At 37.7% G+C, this 23,994-nt stretch overlaps 1 protein-coding gene across 1 annotated transcript in view; it reads right to left on the minus strand.

Moving 5' to 3' along the window:
* Window positions 1–6,870: 6,870 nt before the first annotated feature.
* LOC149832395 (myosin-1-like) overlaps window positions 6,871–23,994 on the minus strand; it is a 30,931-nt gene continuing 13,807 nt past the window's right edge. Inside the window, exons 9-22 of the mRNA XM_090012443.1 lie at window positions 16,541–16,644; window positions 16,291–16,429; window positions 14,409–14,527; window positions 14,183–14,335; window positions 14,005–14,094; window positions 12,149–12,226; window positions 10,972–11,130; window positions 10,686–10,889; window positions 9,814–10,019; window positions 9,595–9,730; window positions 9,158–9,287; window positions 8,918–9,064; window positions 8,760–8,839; window positions 6,871–7,689 (exon numbers count right to left, since the gene is read on the minus strand). Coding sequence (XP_089868569.1) covers window positions 6,994–7,689; window positions 8,760–8,839; window positions 8,918–9,064; window positions 9,158–9,287; window positions 9,595–9,730; window positions 9,814–10,019; window positions 10,686–10,889; window positions 10,972–11,130; window positions 12,149–12,226; window positions 14,005–14,094; window positions 14,183–14,335; window positions 14,409–14,527; window positions 16,291–16,429; window positions 16,541–16,644 — 2,441 coding nt within the window. The 3' untranslated portion in view covers window positions 6,871–6,993. The remainder of the gene's footprint in view (window positions 7,690–8,759; window positions 8,840–8,917; window positions 9,065–9,157; window positions 9,288–9,594; window positions 9,731–9,813; window positions 10,020–10,685; window positions 10,890–10,971; window positions 11,131–12,148; window positions 12,227–14,004; window positions 14,095–14,182; window positions 14,336–14,408; window positions 14,528–16,290; window positions 16,430–16,540; window positions 16,645–23,994) is intronic.

The raw sequence follows: 23,994 nt of genomic DNA on the forward strand, positions 1-23,994 counted from the left end.
CTATTAAAAACCGAGAAGGGTTATAATTAACTTTCATCCACTCACTTAAAATGGAATAATAACATGTCTCGGTTTTTAACAGGTTTGAAATATCAAATGAGTATAAAAAGTTATAAAACTTTCTAGATATAAACTAGATACATAAAGTAAGAAAACCCTTTTTACGGATTTGGAAAATGATCTTCCGTTGGGGAGATATGACTCTTACAAAATGAAATAAAAACCTATGTCACTCAAATAAGGCAGACTGATAGGAGTCTAGTTTTAGATTCAAATGAGGTATCAAATGACCATAGAAATCGCTGAAAATTTACAGGAATAAACTAGACTTTATAACAAAGACACCACTTTTTACAGATTTAAAATCCAATCTCTGGTTAGGGAGATATGGCCCTGACAAGTTGGTCCTGATTCGAATATCGATTTGTATCACAAATCGTTGTAGTGTTTAGCGAGAAACACTACAAATCGCTATAGCGAGGTCCAGCAACACTATAAATCGCTGTGGGTCTCGTTAGAGACCTGAAAACACTATAAATCATAGTTAAAAAATCCAAAAACACTACAAATCGCTGTGGGTCTCGTTGGAGACCCCAAAGCACTATAAATCATAGTTAAAAGACCGAACAACACTATAAATCATTGTGAGGCTCGTTGGAGACCTAAAAATACTACAAATCATAGTAGGAACTCATTAGAGACCCAAAAAATTTTAAAAACAATTTGTTGAATAATATTTTCAATCAAATAACGATTTGTTAAAGAAGTGCTACAACAGTCATGATATGGGGACCAAAATCAGAACATTTATAAAATCTGGATACAAGGTTCTGGTATTTAATCAAAATAAAATAATAATTGATCATGAAAAATTCTGAAAATTTACAGGGATGAACTAGACACATAAAAAAAGAGAACCCGTTTTACAGAATTGAAAAATAATCTCCCATTATGGAAATAAAATTCAAACAAAATGGATAAAAATCTGAGCTGTTAAAATGACACAGGGTGACAGGGTTATGGTTTTCGACCCAAAACTGGTATGAAAACACCATAAAAATTGTTGAAATTTGGTATGAACAAACTAGATTCAATTTAAAAAACAACCCTTTTTATGGATCAGAAAGATCATCTCTGGTTAGGGAGAAATCACTCCCGCAAGTTGGTCCTGATTCTGCTAAAATCCTGACAGTGCAAAATAACAGGTTTTGAATCTCGATTTTTAAAGTAGGTCAAAAAACTCAGAATGATCTGATTTTTTGTGGAGAGCATGAATACATATGCATGAAGTTTCAGTAAAAAATTTAGATTAAAATGAGCTCTGGTTACATACAAATCGATAGATCTAAAATGCACCAGAATTCAAAGTATAATCTAGAAAGCAACTAAACATGATGAAAGCAAACTGCACATGCGTGGATGTTCAAACATGAGATCTAATGCCTTAAAATATGAATGAATAAAAAATTTGAATCAGACTCCACAACTCTTCAAGTTGAATGATGCTACCCACGCTGGGAGGAGCCCCCAAACCCCCCTCCTGTAAGGGCAAAAACTCTAAATCAGGCTCCACAACTCATCAAGTTGAACGATGCTACAGTTAGTGTGCAGGTCAGTCGGTGTTTGATGGAGAAATGTTGAATCGTTTGTTGGATGTGCACAGAAGTAGAGAGAGAAGGGAGAGAGAGTGAGATGAGGTTTTACCTCTCTTGTAAGGGTAAAAACTCTGAATCAGGATCTACAACTCATTTAGTTGAATGATGATACCCACGCTGAGAGGAGCCCCCAAACCTTCCTCGTGTAAGGGTAAAACTTTGAATCAGGCTCCACAAGAGTCAATGTGCAGGTTAGTCGGTGCTTGATGGAGCAATGTAGGATCTTCTGTTGGATGTGCACAGAAGCAGAAAGAGAAGGGAGTCAGAGGGTTGATGTTCATGGCCTCTTTCAGGGGAGATTTCTTTCTCGGATAATCCTACAGTGCAAAGACTGGGTCTTAAATAATCATCTTTGGGGCACTTAAGTCTTTTCAAGAATCCTCCATTGATTTCTTCTCTCGAGAGAGAGAGGGTTTTACAGTGTTTTATGGAGAAAGAAGAAGAAGTCTTTGAAGAGTCAACATCATCTTCGACTTTTTGGATGGAGGACATGTTTGTCCTTTTTTTGAACTGTTTGTTTTTTCTTTTTTGAATGAAAGGCATTTTTGTCATTTTATCAAACCATCACTTTATGAGAAGAATAGCAAAAAAGGGTACTTAAGTCTTTGCAACAACACCAGAGTCCGATGCAAAGTTATGTCAACATACACGGGAATACGAGCCCCATGTGCTTGTATACGTGGTGCTCATTCAAAGCCCCGAACACAGACGTGGGATTCAGTGAATCATCGGGGGGGGAACATACACCACCCTCTCGAGATCATACACGTCCATGAGACCAAATCTGGCTGATGCATTTCGCCAAACACTTTGTGTGGAGTGTCTACGTGACCGAACTGAGAGTAAAGGGCAATAGTTTGCAAAAGAGATGTTGGTTACGGTGAAGGACAAGCGTTATCACACGGGCATGTAAGCGTTTGAGCTCTTGGATTGTGTTCCACATCTCTGCAAACACTGGTTTGTAGATGGGAATGAACCTCATGTCACTACCTGCCCATTCTGTAATTGGATCTTAATAAATGGGGTCTATGATAAATGGACTGGAACTTTGAGTCAATCCCAAAACAAGTACAACAAATACGTTAGAAGTCTCGCAAAATGGATCTCTGGTTAGTAAATAACGAACGTCATTTATATCTACCTAGAAGTCTAACTGGGTCGAGTAAAACCAACCCTAACCAAAGAACTGAAGTAATTACAAGTTAAAACCGACCCAACCCATTTTAATAGATCCGTGGATTAGGTTGGGCCTAAACCTTGATTTTTTTAAAAAGTGAACTGCATCTTGGTATGAAAAATTTAAAAACTGAACCTGTTTATACCCGACTTGTTTCTCCAGGTGTGAAAACCTAGGGGTTTATCCAAAAACGCATAGGTTAACAAATTCTTTTTTTTTTGGATAATCCAAGGAAAAAACCCCATCACCAACCACATATTGGCTGGCTTCCGGTTGATAAAATCATTGAGGTACCTCCTGCCCAACAGGGAATACACTCAGCTTCGACTTTGTTGCTGTTGGAATCCTGATTGGGTTCCTGAATCGGATTGAAGCGCCGTTAGGGATGGTGGGGCATGTATGCCAAAAGGACAGGTTGAACCTCTAACCTTGTGAAGACTACTTGCTCGGTCATTGAGCTATTCTAACCTCCTCCTTCCTTGTGGTAAATCTCTCGTCTTTTTTCTTCGTTTGCACATTCACGTGAAAGAGGGAATTCACCACTTTTATCACCATTTTTATGGAGAAGCATGCCCCATGACCCGTTCTCTGGTAACCACCCACTAACTGCACACCAAGGGTCCACGGCCTTGGTGGTCATTAGATTCCATAATAAGACCTACTGGTCATATTTGAATCTAATATCAAGATCCATCAGTCGCAAGGCACGTCATGGATTTCAAACTTTGTGGTGTCCGGTCAACTTGGTGACTTTCACAAGTCACCCCTACCATATAAGCAACATAGCCGTTGATTTTTGGATTATCAAAGAAACCTATATACACTGCAAGAAAAACTCTAATTAGGAACACAAATTTGCGATGGATTTTTTTTCATTGCAAATTTGCGATGATTTTTTTTTCATCGCAAATTTACGATGAATTAGCTAGAGAAAACTAGCTGTCGCTAACATTCAAATTATTTACGAAATTATTTACAAACTCAACCCATGAGTTTCGTTAACTATGGGCTTCACTTGCATCAACGTGGCAGTCCCTAACAAGAGCGTACCAGGGACATGGAATGTTTTCATGGCATTTGAGGGGAAAGTTGTAAAGGTGCATTTACGTGGCACCCAAAAAAGCAGGAAAGAAAGAAAATGCAGTACCTACTTCATGGATTTGGGATGCAAATGGGTAAGGGTGGGTAAGGGCTTGTTTAAAATCTCAGAGCTGGAACGGGCGTTTATGCATTTGGGATGGGATGTGAGACCACTAAATCATGGATTTGTCTGCTGCCACTTCTTTGAATGCATAAACTCCCATCCCAGCTACAGATTCCAAACAGGCCCTAATCGAATTTGTAGTCAGAATGGTATTCAGATGAAAAAAGTAATAATAAACCTGTATCCCGCTGGCTTAAAATGGCTAGTTGGATAAAATATTACAGATAATCTAACAAAATATTACCAATAATTGGATTTTAATGTCAGATTCAAATTTTGCTCGATTAAGATTTAGATTGGTTTGAAAGCCCATACACTATCACAATTGTATTATTAATTATGTGTTTAGTCTACCGAATCTAAATAAAAAGATTCGATTTCCATCAGATGTCGAGCCAAATCAAGCCCATTGACATCAGATGACTTTATGCACAAAGTGTGTCACCATATGACCCAAATACATATAATAAATATAGATGATATTTTGAAAACAATGCAATTTTATTGCATACTAATGTTATACACCAACGGGGGGGCGCTTGTCTGGTAGGAGCAGCTAGTGCACACGTCACCTTGTGTTGGGACCTTGCAGGTTCAAAAACCCAACGTTATAGTTGTCATGTATAACTGGTAGGTCATTCCTTTTGAACCATGGTCATCTCATGTTAGGTGATAAACCATGGTGGCTTCTAGCCAGGAAGGCAGAGCCATTGTAGGCATTATATGTCAAAATCTTTTCTCAAAGATTTTTGCAAAATGCAATTTTTTCAATATATCACAATATTTCCATTCCTTGTGAAGACCGTGGTATGTAGGGTACATACAATTGTAGATGATTGTGGGGGAACATACAATCGTGAAAGTCAATTCAAATTGACACTGTGTTGAGTGGACTAGCCGATGTCTCAGACAATATGACCAACTTGTTGAAACGCAGAATGGTCCAAAGCTAAAGCAATCTAACCAGGCAAAGCCCCACCTCGGCGATCTGCTTGATGACTTTTGAGCTCTAACCAGACCTCGGTCACATGACTCACATCATACAAACTATATAATACAAAAAGTCGATTATTTTGTTTCAAATGGTGAGAAAAAAAGGTTGGGCAACCACTGACTAGGTGCAAAAACTTTGGTTGCCTTCAAATGTATCAATCGTCTAGGTGTGTCACTGTCATCATTTCAGATCTAACAGACATGGGCGCTCACATCACTTTCTTCAATGGTTGCAGTAAGGGGGAATGAAAACAAACGTCATCTATTTAATATGAAGCAATAAATTGACAGGAAAAGAAAAAAATTTGCCCAGTGATTAGCTTGGGCATAAAACATCTTAGTCCTACGTGATTCATCCAAAGTTGGAAACTTCAAAAACCTGGTTTCCTGTTACATATATATAAACAAGAAATGCACTGGTACACCGTAGCTGATACGTTGAAATTTGCATATAAAGATGGCTAAATGTTGACGATGAGTCTTGACTAAGTTCTTTGTCAATCAACTTTGCCGTGGACTTGAGAAGGAGCTGACCGGTTAATGCTGGCCCTGGCTTGAGCGAGAAAGGATCCATCTGGCTTGTGCTCGCTACGCCAAGGTTCCTTCATCGCCATGAAAACGTAAGTTCCGATGACGAAATTCACAGATACAACAGCGAGAAATCCACTTAGGAGTGTTTGTGAGGAAGATGATAACTGGTTTGTACCTTGCAGCACAGAATCATAGCTGCCGTCAGAAGAATACTACACTTCCACATTGTACAGAATGGACACATGGACTTTTTTTTGAAAAAAGGCCGCTAGAGAATTACCCCGAATTAGACACATGGACTTGAATCCTACTTTTTTCTCCATCAGGAAAAAGGAATTCCATTCATAGTTATAAAAATTTAATTAATACAAGCAAACCTCTGCAACAGGAAAGAACACCTCACCAAAGCAAAATAAATCACAACTCTTTTTCAGGAAATCGAAAACAGAAAAAGACCCACCCATGCCCCAGCAGTGGATAATATATGGATGAGCTATGTGTGTGCTGTGCTGGCATGTACACACGCACACAAACATACCAAAAACACAAAAGGAAAAAAGAAAAACACATGGACAAAAAAGGCTCACCCACAGGCTGGAGCCAAGATTAACATTTGCAAGCAAGTAGTAGGTAGAAAATAATCAAAAGGCATCAGCTGCTGACTTATAAGCCAATTGAGGCTATCCCTTGGAAGACCAAGATGCAGTTTTTGTTTTAAGCTCTGGTTTGTAAGTGAATGCATCCTCCACAGCTTCTCTTACCCCTATTGATGAGAAGGAATTGGGAAATATACAAGCAACAATAGCAGTCATATACAAGTTGATTACTGCAAACAGGTTGGACATCCACATGCAGTCATTAAGCCATAGCACATAATATCTGTCCTAGATGCAATATAATAACCTATTCCTCCTATGAAGGTTCTTATGCTCAATTTCAAACATGGAATGTTGGTGGTGGCATTGCTGTTATTGTTGTTGTTGCAGGCTGCATAGTTTGCAGACCATAGAGAGATCAAGATCCAAGATGCTAGTAGAACGTCTTATTAAGAAATCAATATCTAAAAGTAAAAAATGGTCTACGCAAAAAGTTCCTTCTTTCTAAGAAATTCACTTCCGGTCCTAGTGGTGGTCCTATCGAAAATGGGTTCTTACAAACACATCACGGCAGGTCTGTGTTAAAAACCCTGCAAGTCTGAGCTTGGTTTGTACCAAAACATCCAGATCTTATGTCTCATCCAACCGGTAAAACCCGTAAACGCCCTAACATAGTAACATGCACATTCATCTGATGGAAACTGAACGACGCCACAAATAAATCTGAGATTAAATTAATCACTAGACAATCACACACACACAGTCCACTTTTCAGTGTACTAACAAGCACATAGATACAAGCAAGAAAAATCTAATAAAATGTGAATCTTGAGAAACCTAGAGAAACCATGAGCTGGTCCTCCTTCCCCACCACCTTTTCTTAGCACTCTCCGCATTAGCTTCTTCACCGCCTAACTTCTGCAAAATTGCCTTGGTTTTTCGTAAGCTCGAGTTGAATTGTCTCTTCCACACTTTGAAATCATTCCTTAATTTTCTCAATTCGTCGTCAACATTCATATCTGCTTCGGCCTTGCCAGATTTCACTTCCTCCAGGAACCTCACATCGTCATCAAAAACCTGGGTCCTCTGCTCGAATTCCTTAGCTAGCCGACTGATCACGCTCAAACCAGTGCTCATTTCCCTCTCCAAATAAGCATTGTGATTCCCTTGACATTTCTTTTCAGCAGAACTAGAATTACTCCAGCTGTGATCCTGATCATTGTCTCCACCACGAACTGATGCATCAGACTTTCTGTCAATATCATCAACAGCTAAGCTCTTCTTTGCATTAGCAAGACTGGACTTTAATGATGTCATCTGCTTCTGCCATGTCTCTTCCATTGATTTCATCTTCACTTCATATCCAGACCATCTTGTCTCGTATTGATGGAGCTTTTGAAGAAGGATGTCATTCTCCTCTTCTTTCTCTCTGAGAGCTGCCTCCGCTTTCAGAACCCTTTGCTGGAGTTCCACCAGAACTGATGGTTTCACTAAGACATTTCCAGTCTCGGACATTTGATTCCCGGATTCAATCTAGTATATTGAAAAGAGAACAAACTTTCAGAAACCACTTAACGCATTAACAGATGTGCATATATAAGTTGACAATGCACAGACATCTAGATAAGTTCATGTGATTCATCAGTTGATGCAAGAAACTATTAGTGCTGGGCTGGTCGAGCTGCGCTCACTTAAAAAGAGAGGACATGAGGTCGCCTTAAGCTTCAGTCAAGCTGAACAGCCTTGTTCAACATCAGCTCAGGACAAACCCGAGCAAGCTGAAGTAAAGCTCGGGTTGAGCCAAGCTGATTTTTTTTTATTAGAACAAAAAGATGATTGTTACATATTTTCTAAGGGGGCAGCATTCAAACAGCTACCTCTTAGGGCAGGGCTTTTTTCTTTGGAATTTTATGCAATCAAAGGGAACTATACACACACATGCTGAGCTTAATCAGGCTTATTGGGTTTAATCAAAGCTCGGTTACTTGATCAAGCTCCGCCTATTTATCCTTTCGGACAAGCCCTGGTTTACCTGGCTCATTGTGCAGGCTTATTGGGTTTAATCAAAGCTCGGTTACTTGATCAAGCTCCGCCCATTTATCCTTTCGGACAAGCCCTGGTTTACCTGGCTCATTGTGCAGTCCTGAAGTTTCTCTTGCAAAACGCTACTGTTTTTATGGTAAAAAACTTCAATGAGATCTAAAAATAGGCACATGCGCTGCTGGATCATAAAGCAGCTAATAAACTGAGAAAATGCTTTCTGTTCCAAGGGAATGGAACAGCTACCAACTTGGAAAAAACAAGGCTGGTCAATCAAACCAAACACTCATGACTCATACCGTTACATAAGCGGGATAACCCATACATGGAAATTGTATGAGACAAAAAACTAACAGAAGAAAATTGTGTTCTGGTTTTCTTTCTAGATGTTCACAATTCAGAAGAACAAGTAGGGCAGACAGAAGATTTTCATTTCAAGAAAATGATAAAAACATCCAGTGCATGCAATGCAAGAAGAATGTGGTTCCAATCAAACCCGCAGGTCAATCCATTCAAGACGTGAAACAACCACTATGGTATATTCAATAATCAACAAAGCGCACCTTAGTGCCTTCAATTTTCCTGGTTGGTTTACGGAAATCAGCATCATTTGAGCATTTCCTCACAAGCCAGCCGCGAATAGCTGCCAATGGATAGAATCATGGGTAAGACTGGAATGTTTAAATGTTTATACCTGAATAAGCAGAATACATGATCTTACCAGATTGAATCAGTATTGAAGCATCACGGATAGCCAAATAGTTGTTTCTAGCAATCTTGCACTTTGCCTGCCGCTGTATGATACACGCAGCTCTCTGCCTACGAATTAACATTGCATATTCCCTTCTTGCTCTCTCTCCCCTCACAACTACAAGGATAGGCATGTGAAAGTAAACCAACTGCTATAGCCAGACATGAAAGGAAATTATATTTCATAAACCTGAGGAATATCAATTCGTACATGATTGGAGTACCACAATTCCTCTCTTGAGCTCTTTCAAATAGCAACGAGCTTGGTGTCCTCTAAAGCACTTCTGCACCCCTAGTATGCCATGAAGAGTACGGTTTCGTGTATCCTCAAGAGCACCAATCTATGGAAAAATTAAAAACCAATAAACTATATATGATCGTAAAAACAAGCAAGCAAGCAATGACATACAAACATGATTATAAGAGCAAAATAACACATTCTAGAACCATCATATGTGGTTCCAATTGCATTAGAAAATAAAAAGAGAAAAGAATAAGCATAGCAGCATAATACAGATCAGCGAAAATGAAAAAATACTGACTACATTGGCTGCATTTGGACATTAGCAAGGCGCCAAAGCAAATCATGAAATGGAAAGAAAAGGAAATAGGAAAAAAGAATCTAAATCAAATAGAAAAACAATTTACCTGCCCAGTACGGAAAAACAATTTGGTGTAGCCGACTTGATACATGTCTGGCAGTATATTGAACTGCTGAAGGATAGCAACAGAGACACTGAGAGGATCTTGAGATGCAACATTCTCCAAAAGAAGAAAACCGTACCTAAAAAGAAACAACGTGCTAAGTGACAGCAGGAAAGACATGAAGATTTAGTAGCAGATATAACTCAAACCACACTTTGTTACCTTCTTGCAAACTTTTGATGTGACATCCTAGTAGGATATCCGGATCTTGATATGCGAACAACCTCCAGCACTCCACAGCACTTCAGCTGCTGCAAGACAAGTTCCTGCTCATACATGCCAGGAAGTTGCATGTTGTTCGGCTTTATGCATCTAATGAAATGAGGGGTGGTATTTTCCAGCCTTTGCATCAACTTAAAGAGTTGACCCTACAATATTTGAATAAAAAAGAAAGGGTTAGATTTTTATACAGCCAAACTCCCTCTGTGCATGTTTTTAATCATGCATGTGTGCATGCCCACGCAGACAATCCCATTGGCTGCTTATATGAAGGCTCATTGAGATTTCTGCAAGAATATTTTTGGCCTTGGTGGATAGGTCTAGTTTGGATAATAAATGTCCTACCACCTGTAGATGGAGAATTATTGCATTTGGATTGCAATTTTAGTGCAAAATTAATGAAATATTCTATTGACAGCTGCAAATCACTGTTTCTCTTTATGCAAGTGATAAAAACACATTCATGGATGGACCAGCAATAGATTTTCTCAGTCCACAGAAGCAAGACGACTTCTCCAAGTTGACCATTGTGCTGCTGTTCATTAGTTATCTAGTTTAATGTCGGATATTTGTACTGCTATCATTGGGATTCTGTGAAAAACTTTCTCTGTTCTTTCAGGGAAGAAATATGATAAATGAAAATAGCATACTATGAAGATCATTTTGTGGATTTACTCAATAAACATACTGTCACACCAATATAACAGCAAAAGGAAGTATTCATCACTTTCCAATATACATTTGAAAGTGAAAGAAGTTATTTGAAAGTGAATATGTTTCTCCAATCAAAGGACACAAAGATAAAGTACAATTACCTTAAATTTTGTTGCAACACTTTTCCTTTGTGAATCTACTCCAGCCGACCTATGTTGAGAGTCCAATGTCTTTTCAGATTGATACAGCATATTAGATGCAAATATTTGAGGAAGTTTGCAAATGCACGATGAAAGAAGTTGAACCAAATCATTGTGCACTAAGTCCCTGTTTTTCTCAAGAAACCCGCATGTGTCATACAAAACCTGATGAATGCAAATAATTGTGAAAAAATTTGCAAAATCCAATGGGAATAAAATAGTTTTAAACAAAGACTCTTGTAGCAACCTCTCCTGCATAGTGGCGGACACTGAAAGCCTCGCCTCTTTCTCCTCTGAAAGAAGAATTAGAACTCAGATGCTGCTTAAGCTTGTTGGCAAATGTCAAATCTGTACCATTTGGAAAAGTGGACTCTTCATCCAACAAAGACAACAATCCTAAAGGCCTCTGCAAAAATGACAAGCAAACCATCAGTTGTAAACCAAACTTTTGTCATAAACTACATTCAAGTAAACATAGTACAACATCAGGCAATATTCCTAACAAGGCCCACTAAGGAGGTGTCCTGTGCCATGTAGAAAGCCCTTTGAAGGTGACACACTGCATGATAATAGTCCTGTAAGACCTCGTTGGATTATTTTCCTGCTGAAATAGAGAGAAAGGAGGAGGTGGAAATGATTGTAAGAGCCATTTTCCTCAAAATAAATAGATCGCATTTTTCCATGACACCTGCACCCTCCAAGGCGGGTCCTGAACAATGTGGGGCTTCCACAGAAGCACAGTGCTTCTCCACATGATGCAGACACTTCCTAAGAATAGTACAAGTGACAGAAGCATTCAAACTAATCGAACAAAGAAATAGGTTATGCAATATGCAGCAGATACAAGAGACCAGCTCATGTATGCAAAAATGGCAATGAAAGGCATCACAAGCGATGGATTGCTTTTGCAGTCAGCTATACTGTATACAGACAATACAATGCTTGACCCCAATGAAAATGTTAAACAAAGCAAGAACATTTAATTAGTGTCACCATGGGGAGCTCACTGCTTATCCAGAAAAAGGGAACCTCACTTTAACCTTCACTCGCTATCTCTCTACTGGCAACAGGTTAATAATAAAAACCTAAGAATGGCAATGACAGTAAAGAGAAAAACAAGGTATTTGCATGCAGGTATCCATCCGTATATGTGGCAGAAGCTTCCTCCCATGTCATGCAGCACCCCTCCCCCTCCCACCCCCCTAACCTTCCTCCCTGCCCCCCCCCCCCACCGAAAAAAAAAACTACACCAAATAATGCCTCAACAAAAAATGATAATTATGCATGGCCATAGAGAGAGTACAGTTGTAAGTTAGAGGCATCTAGCACATTATTCAAGTGAACAATAGATGTCGAGCTTGAAATTTATAAACCATCTGTGTTTCAAAAAAGAGAAAGCCTTTATAAACCATCTATATAGATACCTTCTCAAAGAGATTTAAGCAATCTTGGTTGTCTTCAAAGTCAACCTTCGACCAGTCAATTCCATCTTGAATATATTCCTGCAATAACATAAACAATAATTGGGAGTGTTAAGCATGCAAAAGCATTTGCAACCAGATTTGAAGAAGATTAGTCATTTTCCTGTCAGTGTAAAAGCAATAAAGGAGAATATGATCAAGAACTATTCCACAGTTATACATGATGCTTATATTTCTCTCTGTCAGGTCATATAGTCTTGTACCTCTCACTTCTCTTCATGTGTGTTACCACTTGTAACCACAACCAGAATTAATTCCGCAATTTCCATCAGATTTTCTAGATGACAAAAACATTGTCTAAACATAAACATACACAAGGCATTCTAAGGAAAACAAACTTTATATTCAGTTGAACAATGAATTGTACTTAAATACCATAATTACCTAATGGTGTTTGCCATTATTTCAAATCTAACCTAGCTAAATAGGTTTTTGAATTGGTGAGACGTATCATCTCCAATTCCATGATTTCATTTTGCCAGTGACTATTCACCTATTGCTGACCACCCTACTAAGTGAGATTGCTGCTTGCTGACTTAATTTTTAATTAAAATGCTTGAAAAATTCCATATCGGTCAACTAGATGAAATGGTAAAGATCACGTAGTCTGGACTTTCAATCAATTTCAAGAATTCCCGTATTGAAATGAAAGTTGATACAACCATAGTGACAAATATCGCAAGATTTACAAAAATCTCGCATTTTTTCGTGAATAATATTCAGAAAGTTAAAAACGGTATTTTCTGGTGATATTTACAAAATCTTGCAGTTTTATCGTTTCTGACAATAGCTCGCGAGATATCGCCACCATATTTGTCCCTGTTTTGTTTTTGGGATTTTAGAGTTTAAACAAAAGGGGCTTTCTTTCTCTGCCGATCCAGCCCTAATCCCTTTCTTTCTCAGCCTCTCACAGCATCACTCTACTCATCTACAGTGTGTGAACGGTTCCAGCATGGTGCCACCTGTCCGACCAATCCAACGGTGAGTGGTGCCTCTCTCTCTCTCATTTTTGTGTCCTTATCATCATCTTCTTCTTCCTGTTTTCTTCTTCTCCTTCTTCTCCTTACCCCAAGTTTGAATCTTTATGTGCTCACTCCCTTTCACAAGGCAAAGCAGAAGCTTCCAGCAGGCTAAAGGCAAACACAACTAGGTCTCTTATTTCAAGTATAGTTTCTTCATCCTACATGAGGGAAAAAAAGAGTTTTTGGCACTTTTTCACCAAAAGAACATAAACGCCCTTTCTGCGAGAAGTGGGTGTTTTCTTGTTTTTCTGCATAAACCCTCGAGATTCTGCACCCCCAACAATAATCGAGAATTTTGAACACTTTCTGATTTAAGATTTTCCTTTTTTACAATTTAAGAATAACAAGCATGCAAACCAGCTACGTTTTCTTTCAGCAATTGTTGTTTATTCTGTGATTTCTTTCATCAAACGACCTAGATTTTATATTTTTTTCATGTAAAATTAATTGTTTAATTAGTTTAGTTTTATTTTATTTTTTGAAAATTTATTTGATTTGTTTTATATTTTTCCAAGATTTTGCCAAAAAACCTCTAGAAATATTCAGAAAGTTGAAAATCTCGCAAGAAATTCACAACTGAGAAATTGCTGTTTTAAACTTTTGTCACTATGGATACAACTGCCAAAAAGAATCCTCACTAGAATACAAACGAGGCAAATTTTGTTACATATTTCTCGAATGTGTTTACATCCAAACTACTTTGGAAAAAAAAGATTCGGAGTTAAAAACTGACCTAACAATAAAGATAACCCCATAAGAAATGGCCTAAATACTTACCTCCTGTTCCAATTTAAATAAATGTCGATTGAAGTGCTGCTGCAACCTCTCATTTGCATAATTTATGCAGAACTGTTCAAAACTATTTTTCTACAAGCAAAAGACATCTGTTATTAATATTTCCAGTTGTATGTCAGCTAAAAGATCTGTTATAACTCAAAGCATTAAGCCCACATACATGAAAAGATTCAAAACCATAGATATCAAGAATATTGATGGATCTGCCAGTCCTCTGTTTGCCCACTTCTAGTGACAGGTTGATCTGTTCTACCAGCCAGTCAAACAAACTGGCATAGATTGACTTTGCTAATGCATCTCTTGTATCAGTGGCCTTGTAAAAAGAACAACATCAGACAACACTCTCTTAGAAGAAGAGTGGGAATAGGATCGAGTAATATTCTCACCTGGGGCAATGTTAGTTTTTGAATAATATTCTCAGTTCCAACACGCATTTTACGAGTTGATAGGACTGATATGAGATCCATAGTGCTACACCCAATCAACTTAGCAGCATTGCAAACTCCTGTTCAAAGAAAATCATGACAAGGTTAGCTTCCATTCCAGGAAACATGAAAAAAACAAATTATCAGATATTCATAACACAAACAAAAAGGAAGAAGGAAAAGGCAAGCTTATTCAGTCAAAAACATAGTTCTGGAATAAAAACTTCATCCTTTGACAACAATGACTCCAAGTGCACCTCTTCCATTTCATGTTAATAGACCCTATCACTTCAACAGTTCACTTAACATCACTTTCAGTCATCTAACTCTTCGTATATGTATCAATATTGACTAGTCCCGGTAGTGTTTTATGGAAATGCTAAAGTAAAAAATATAATATTAAGAGTAAAGGGGTAATAGCAGCAATGGACGCACCTTCTTATATGTTCTATTCATCATATATGATACCAAGAATAAAAGCCAAATAAAGAATGAAAAGGGTACAAAGAGAAGAAAACAAAAATATGGGAATCATGAGATCAAATGGTGCATTCACTAAATCTGTCATACATACAGGTAAAATTATGCAGCACAAAACAAGAAGTTGATAGAAGGGCATGGATTATCACTCTGTGCATTTGTGTGGTGCTAGTTAATTTATGTTCAAAGAAAAGAATATGAAGAAAGAAAATTATGGTGGTCATGAGTCTCAAGCAATGCTCACACGGATACAGCTATGCACATGACTCATTGAGAGGAACTTAAAAGAACTGGAAAACATGATTTTGAGTGTGTTTGTACCATAGTCACCTATATCGTTAAAGGTAATTTCTCGGCGAGGGTATTTCTTGGAGAGATTTTCAAAAGTTGATAAATCTCGGGAAAATCTCGAGAGTTTAAAAAATTGGAAAAAATATAAATAACAACAAAAAACCCAAGAAAATAATAAGTTTTGTATTATTTTTCTTTCAAAAATATAAAGAAACATGTTTTAACGGTTTTAAAATATAAAAGAAACAAAAAGATAGGAAATGCATACTTAATTTTTAAAAAAACTCAGAAAATATCATGATATTTTCTATTTGCCGATATTTTGAAAATAACACAATATATTCCCGATATTATCGGCAACCTTGAAATAGCCATTAATATTACGCTATTTTCAAAATATCAGCGATATCGGTGACTATGGTTTGTACAGAAATGTGACTAATAGAAATGCTATTGAAGTTGAAGAAAACAATACCGAAAACATATCATACATGGTACAGAATGTGTGTATGTATTCATAACTGTGTGTATGTGCATGTGTGTGGGGGCAAATAGAAACACTCGCTTAAACTTGAACAAAAGGCTAAAGAAAAATATATAACATATACTATACAATGCATGTTTGTGTGCATGTTACATAGCATAAATGTCTCATAACAGGAGAATTAGAACTGAAACTTTATCTTTTCTATGTCACATGGATACTCCATTTTGGCTTGCATTCTGTATCCCTCTATATACTAGTCATATTGAAAACTTCATAAAAATGGTTGTATCCCCGTATTCGCAACCATATCCATGTCACATAGCTTTAGTAGGAATTGGAAGAAAATGACATTTCCTCTTCGTTTTTATGTAAACAGATCCAAACAGGTCAAATTACAATCTGCTTAACCTATTTTGCAGCACATTATACTATGTTAACAAACTGAGAAAACAAACTAGTTAAATGAGGCTCTGGGACAGGATAAAATATTTCCAGTGACCATTGGATATATTTTTCAAACATTTAAAAGAAACGAAAAAAACTTGAGCACTAAACATGGAACAATGCATTGAATAATCTCTTTACCTTCATCTTCGACAACTTCAGCATGATTTTCGTTATCAACCACTCTAAAAGAAATATTACCAAGCCATAAAACTGCAGCAACCATAGTGAATGCATTGTACTGATCCTCTTTACTGACATGGACAACATCCAATGCATCCTGGTAATACATTTGATGAACTGATTGTCAGTCCTAACCAATATACTGAATTATATTAGTAAATGAACTTTTTTAATGTGCATAAATGCTTATAAGCCTTACGAAATTTACCTTCACCTGACGAAACCTCTCAGAATCATCCACTCCATCAATTGTGAAGCATTTGCTCTGCTTCAGATAATTATATTCACTAGCATTCCTCAAATTCAGTTCCTCTGTTACAAAAATGTTAAAGAATTAGCTAGGCAGTGGCAACGCAAGGTGTTAAGACATATGTAATAATACATCTATATATATATATATATATATATAAATATAGATGTATTCACCATAATACCCGATAGGGGTATTATGGTCTTTTCACAAGTACCCAATAGGGGTACTTGTTTTATTTCTTTTATTTTCCTGTTTTTTAATTTTTGTATTTTTATTTTTTTAAATGCATTTTGGGATACCAAAAGGGGGCCCCACAATGGAGTCATTGGGGCCCCCAACGGTCACAATTGTGACCGTTGGGGGGCTCCCAACGACTCTATTGGGAGCCCCCTTTGGTCTCCTTTTTCTTATAAATAGGGGGAACCCCCCTTGTATTTGGTATTGCTTTTGAGAGCTCCTCTTCAATAAAAGATATATTATTTTTATCTGTGTAGCCTTTTTATAAGGCCCTTCGTATATCCCTTAGTGGATTTCCTCTCTTATGCTTGTTGCATATGTCCGTGTTGGACATAGTGAATGCTTTAGCATTCTTGGATTCTTCCGCATATTTCATTACATGGTATCAGAGCCATACGATCTTCTAAGGTAAAATTGTGTCTCTCTCTACTTCCTTTTTTTTCTTTCACATCTACATTTTGTAGCAATGGAAGTCAAGATCGATCCATCATTCAAGCTCAATGGGAAAAATTACATGATGTGGGCATCCGCAATGGAGAATAATCTCAAATGTAAGAAGCTTTGGGGTTATGTAATGGGAACCGTTCCGGAACCCCAACTTAAGCTCACAAAGATGGAAGAAGATCAAGAGAAAGCACTTGAAGGTGATGCTCGTCTCAAGGCCATAGAAGATTATCATCACCAAATGGAAGATTGGGAGAGCAACCATGCAAAAATCCTAGCATGGTTTATGAATAATGTCGAACTTAAGGTATGTGCAAATATTGCAAAATTCCACCGGGCAAATGAAGCTTGGTTTTTTATGAAGGGTATGTTTACCCAAAAGGATCTTGCAAGAGCTTATTTTTTGCAAGAAAAAGTGAGAACCACAAAACAAGGTGACATGAGCATACAAGACTATTATAGTGCTCTAAATCCTTTGTGGGATGAATTGGCTCTTTTAGAGCCTAAATGGGTGGCTCTGGAGGATGTGGTACTAAGGCAAAAACAAATGGAACAAGATAGATTGTTTCAATTTTTATTTGGGCTTCGTCCCGAATTTGAACAAGTTAGATCCTCACTTCTCCATAGATCTATATTTCCTCCTTTAGAAGAGGTTATTGCCGAGATTACTCAAGAAGAGACTAGGCATAGCATGGGTAAAAGCATAGATGAAGTTCTTGCCGTATCTAAACCCGGCAATCATGTTAAAACATACAAACCACCTCATTTTGGTAAACAAGGGAGTGATGGAAGAAAAATGATTATATGTCATCATTGTTATGAGCCCGGGACATATTAAACCCATTTGCCCAAAGCTAAATGGGGCATTCAAGCCAAAAGTGGCTTCCGTTGAAGAATCATCCACCAAAGAAGATGACGGCAAGAACGGGGATCTCAAAGATACTCTTGGTCAAATCTCCTTGGCTCTCCAACAAATTCTAAAGGCTACTTCTTCCACCTCCGGTGCCGTCATTGCCTCATCATCACCTCCCGGTACGTACTCTTGGATTTTAGATTCCGGAGCCTCTTTTCACATGACTCCTCATGAAAATGCATTAACCAACGTGCACACCAATTCAAAAATGTCTTGTGTCTCTGCGGCCGATGGAACTTTTCTCAAAATAAATGGTATTGGAACTCTTGATTCTAAAAATATTCAAAATTTGCTTGTTCCAAAAGTTAGAATAGTTCCTAAACTAAATCTTAACCTCTTTTCCGCTTCTCAAATTGCCGACCATGGATGTGAAATATCTTTTTCATCCCAAGGGTGCTTTGTGCAGGATCTTCGGTCCGGGAAGCGGATTGGGCAAGGCCATAGGAAGGGAGATCTTTATTTTATGGATAACTTAATTCTTCCAAATACCTCATTTTGTACTTATGTCCAAGACAAAAATATTGAAACTTGGCATAAAAGACTTGGACATCCAAGTTACTCTAAAATGTATCTTTTTCCTTTTGGAAACAAGTTTTGTAAATAAAAAGATATCAATTGCAAAGATTGCATTTTTGGAAAAATGAAGTCTATTCCTTTCCCTATTAGAACCTTTGTGACAACAAGACCTTTTGAATTGGTGCATTCTGATGTATGGGGACCATCTCCAGTTCTATCTAAAGGTGGTTATTCGTATTATGTAACCTTTATTGATGATTATACTAGATATGTGTGGATTTATTTTCTTAACAAAAAATCGGAAGTTTTTAATTTCTTCAAAGAATTTCATGCAAAAGTTCAAAATCAATTTCAAAGTCAAATATCCATTCTTAGATCTGATTCGGGTGGAGAATACTTATCAAATGAGTTTCAATCATATTTAAAACAACATGGCATTTGTCATCAAAAATCTTGTCCAAGAACTCCTCAACAAAACGGTCTAGCGGAAAGAAAACATAGACATATTTTAGAAACCACTAGATCCTTGATCATTTCTAGAAATATTCTTAAAAGTTTTTGGGCCGAAGCCGTGTTAAGCTCCACCTATTTAATCAATAGAATGCCATCTTCAAAATTGAACAATATCTCTCCTTATGAAAAACTTTTCAATATGACACCCGACTACAATCGTCTTCGTATTTTTGGGTGTAAATGCTTTGTTCTTTTACATAAAAGAGACAAATTGTCACCTAAAGCCATTGAATGCGTATTTTTAGGATATGGTGAAAATCAAAAGGGCTATAGATGCTTTGATTTTAAAAACAATAAGTTATTTGTCTCCAAAGATGTGACCTTTTTAGAAGATGAAAATGGATTTGAAATATTGGAAAAACCAAATGAAATTGATTATATGTTTATCAATGATCTTTTAGAAGATTCAAATGATGACTCTTTGAGTCATCCAGAATTGTTAGAAAATACTCATGATTCTCATGATAATGATGTGTCACCAACTAATGGTGACAATCTCCAAGTTTACACTCGGCGTGAGGAAGCACAACCTATTAGTGCTTTAGAAAAATTCTTGCGGCTTAATGAACCCCTAGAAGAAACCCCCCTTAGGCGATCTTCTAGAGAATCAATTCCACCTAATAGGTTTGTCTCATATGAAACTCTCTCACCTAACTATAGAGCTTGTCTAATAGCCTTGCATTCTTACTATGAACCTTCTCATTATAATCAAGCAAAAAATATTCCTCATTGGGTTGAAGCAATGAAAGTTGAACTACATGCTTTAAATAAGGCTAAAACTTAGGAAATAGTTCAACTTCCTTCAAATAAAAAAGCTATAGGATGTCGGTGGGTCTACAAAGTCAAAACAAAAAGTGATGGTTTCCTAGAACGTTATAAAGCTAGATTAGTTGCTAAGGGATATTCACAAGAATATGGCATCGATTATGAAGAGACTTTTGCCCCCGTGGCTCGCATGACAAGCGTTAGAACTCTAATTGATGTAGCATCATCTAAGAAATGGCCTATATTTCAATTAGATGTTAAAAATGCCTTTCTTAATGGTCAGTTGAATGAAGAAGTATATATGGACCCTCCGCCGGGAATTAGTGTTAACCAAGGTCAAACTCTTCGATTATTAAAAGATTTATATGGCCTTAAACAAGCCCCTAAGGCTTGGTATGATAGATTTAGTGCTATCATGTTACAATTGGGATTTCGTTCATGTTATACTGACACTGCTCTTTTTGTTAAACGTGCAGGTAATAGTATCATCATCCTTCTGCTTTATGTTGATGATATGATCATCACTGGCAATGATGAAAGTGGTATTCTTAATGTTAAAACCATGTTAAAACATAATTTTGATATGTCTGATATGGGTTTTCTCAGGTACTTTCTTGGTATAGAAGTAGCATACTCCCCTCGAGGGTATATATTGTCACAGATGAAGCTTGCTGCAGACATATGTTCCAAATCTGAGATTTCAGATGACAAAAAGGTGGAAACTCCCGAGGTTATCAATGTTAAACTACGACTGGAGGATGGAGTTCTGCTGGATAATCCTACACCTTACAGGCAACTCATTGGCTCCCTCACCTATCTGACTATCACCAGGCCTGATATTGCTCATGTTGTGCACTCTGCAAGCCAATTTCAGCATGCTCCTACATCTGTGCATATGAGTGTTGTGCTTCGGATCATTCGATACATCAAAAATACTTTGACTAAAGGGTTATTCCTATCCTCACTCTCTTCCTTAGATTTACTGGCTTATACTGATGCTGACTGGGAAGGAAACCCAAATGATCGAATCTCAACTACTGGCTTTTGTGTTTTCTTAGGAGATTCGCTAATTGCTTGGAGATGCAAGAAACAGCAGAAAGTCGCATTGTCTTCTACTGAAGCAGAATACAGGGCTATGGCAACTACTACAATGGAGCTTGTGTGGCTTCGAAGTCTTCTTCAAGATATGGGAGTCGAAATTACCGGTGCTTCGAAGCTTTGCTGCGACAACAAAAGTGTCATCTATATTGCCAGCAACCACACATTTCATGAGAGGACTAAACATATTGAAATGGACTGTCACTATGTACGTGATGAATATCTTCGTGGGACAGTTACACTGCCATACGTCACTTCAGAATATCAACTTGCAGATTTCTTTACCAAAGCCTTGCCTGCCCCTCGCTTCTTGTTCCTTCTTGGCAAACTTTTGGTCATCTCCCCGTAAAGTTTGAGGGGGGGTGTTAAGACATATGTAATAATACATCTATATATATATATATATAAATATAGATGTATTCACCATAATACCCGATAGGGGTATTATGGTCTTTTCACAAGTACCCAATAGGGGTACTTGTTTTATTTCTTTTATTTTCCTGTTTTTTAATTTTTGTATGTTTATTTTTTTAAATGCATTTTGGGATACCAAAAGGGGGCCCCACAATGGAGTCGTTGGGGCCCCCAACAGTCTCAATTGTGACCGTTGGGGGCTCCCAACGACTCTATTGGGAGCCCCTTTGGTCTCCTTTTTCTTATAAATAGGAGGAACCCCCCTTGTATTTGGTATTGCTTTTGAGAGCTCCTCTACAATAAAAGAGATATTATTTTTATGTGTGTAGCCTTTTTATAAGGCCCTTCGTATATCCCTTAGTGGATTTCCTCTCTTATGCTTGTTGCATTTGTCCGTGTTGGACATAGTGAATGCTTTAGCATTCTTGGATTCTTCCGCATATTTCATTACACAAGGCACATGGAACATGCTACCATTTTAGTAACAAAAGGCTTAAGCCATCAATGATTAATCTGCTTTGCAAACTGAGAACCTTGGAACACAGAAATCTTCTCATTTAATTAATTGAAATAAAAGAACATTTTGGAAACTACAATTTGTTACAGACTAATTAATTATAGGCACACGTGTAAATGTGCACATTAGCAAGACTATAGATAAGAACTAGTCTTTTATCAAACTCATAAGCAACAGGCAAAGTAATAGCTGATGATCACTTTATGATACTGTACAAGAGAATTCCTGCAGTTGTGCTGCCTTCTACAACCCATCAGTATGTTTCTCTGTGACAATGGGAGAAACACGACACTAGAATACAATGGAAGTCCCGACTTCTTGATATCAGATTCTTATTTGAGGTTGCTTCATTAATCTCTTAGCTTCTTGATCAACCATTACTATTAGGACAACCACATAGATGATTTGTCCCACAGTTTTCTTGACAAACAATGAAAGGTTGGCAACATAGGTGTTACCTTTGGCTTCACTGAATGGTTGTGCATACAGGAAGTTGAACATGGGATGTCCAAGAGAACACAGACAATTTCACATCACTTCTAACCATGTCCGCAAGCCCATGGTGGGAAATTTCATTGATACTTGATTGAGTGTTTGAAATTTTGAATTTCTTCAAGGCATTAATAGTCACATTGTAAAAAAAAATTGTAAGCCCTACAAGCAATGAATGTTAAGGCATATTGTTGGATGCTTTAACTCTCTCATGCTTTCATTTTTTTCAAATTCCCCTACTCTCACCCTGCTTATAAGTGGAGGAGCCTTGGACAAATGTTACTTGGGTGGTAGCTGGCAGGAGAGCAGGTAAATGAGCCAAACAAACCAAACACAAAGTATTCGGGCTCGACTTGTTCACCATTGGACCAGGCTCGAGCTCAGGCTGCTCATGTTAACCAAGCCGAGCTCGGCTCATCTCCAAGCTCAATAAGCCAAACATGAGTTGGCTTGTCTAAAAAGATTTACATGGGTTTTAAAGAATGAAACTAGTGAGGTTTGATCCTTAAACCTCCAAGTTGAGAGCCACCTACTCAAACCAGCTATACCACACTACCTTTTATGACATACATGGCAGTTGAAAGTTACATATTTTATCTACATGAACTCACTTGAGCCTAACACCCTCTGTGTGTGCTTGACTCCTTTAGGCCAAACGAGATGCTCATAGCTCATCTGGCCAGCTACATGAACTAGTTCATACCAAGCCAAACAGAGTGGAGCCATGAGCGGCTCAGTTCATCTACCAGCCCTTAGGGACAGAGGGGAGAAGCCGCTCTGGGGACACTAAGTAAAAATTGCCTATTTGAATCCCCTATGGCTCAAGAGAATTCCCTCTCAACATCTAAGGCTTGCTCAGGAAGTTAGAGTACACTATTTTAGATCATTCATATGGTAAAATAATCATGATGGCTCCAAGTACAGTCTGTAGGTCAAGCATTCAAGCAAAAGGTAATTAATGCCAGTAGATGAAATTCTGCATTGGCCAGATCTTGACAGTGCTATCATAGGATCTTGCAAGTTGCAATCTGAAAATCAAATAAGATACTTTTTTCTGTTTGCGAGACAGCCAATGTAGGACACTGAAAACATGCTAATTGGGTAAGACTTTCACCAGGGTAAGACGTTCACCAAATAAGCTGAAACAGTTCTTGGATCAGGATCAGTAATCTACCCTCACAGAAACCACCCAATGAGTGTGGCATACATCAACTATGGGATAGATAGCTTCACGTATTGGAAGTGCAAAAACAAGATTGGGCTCCAAGTGTTGGCAAACAGCTATTAATTGTTCATAGGAGACATACATTCTTTTTGTCATGAAATACACTGATGTGGTACAGCTTAGTGCCTGCACTAGAAGATAAAGTTTCAAATTAATCAAATTTCTATTTTCCAGCATCAAAGTGATTTTTCATTGACATGTATCTGCAATCGTGATCAACAAAGTTAATCAAAATGTGGCCCATGTATGTTGGGATTGAATAAATTATAGGTTCA

The sequence above is a fragment of the Nuphar pumila genome, chromosome 7 (assembly GCF_984573655.1).
Source record: "Nuphar pumila chromosome 7, dmNupPumi1.hap1.1, whole genome shotgun sequence".
Taxonomy (NCBI): domain Eukaryota; kingdom Viridiplantae; phylum Streptophyta; class Magnoliopsida; order Nymphaeales; family Nymphaeaceae; genus Nuphar; species Nuphar pumila.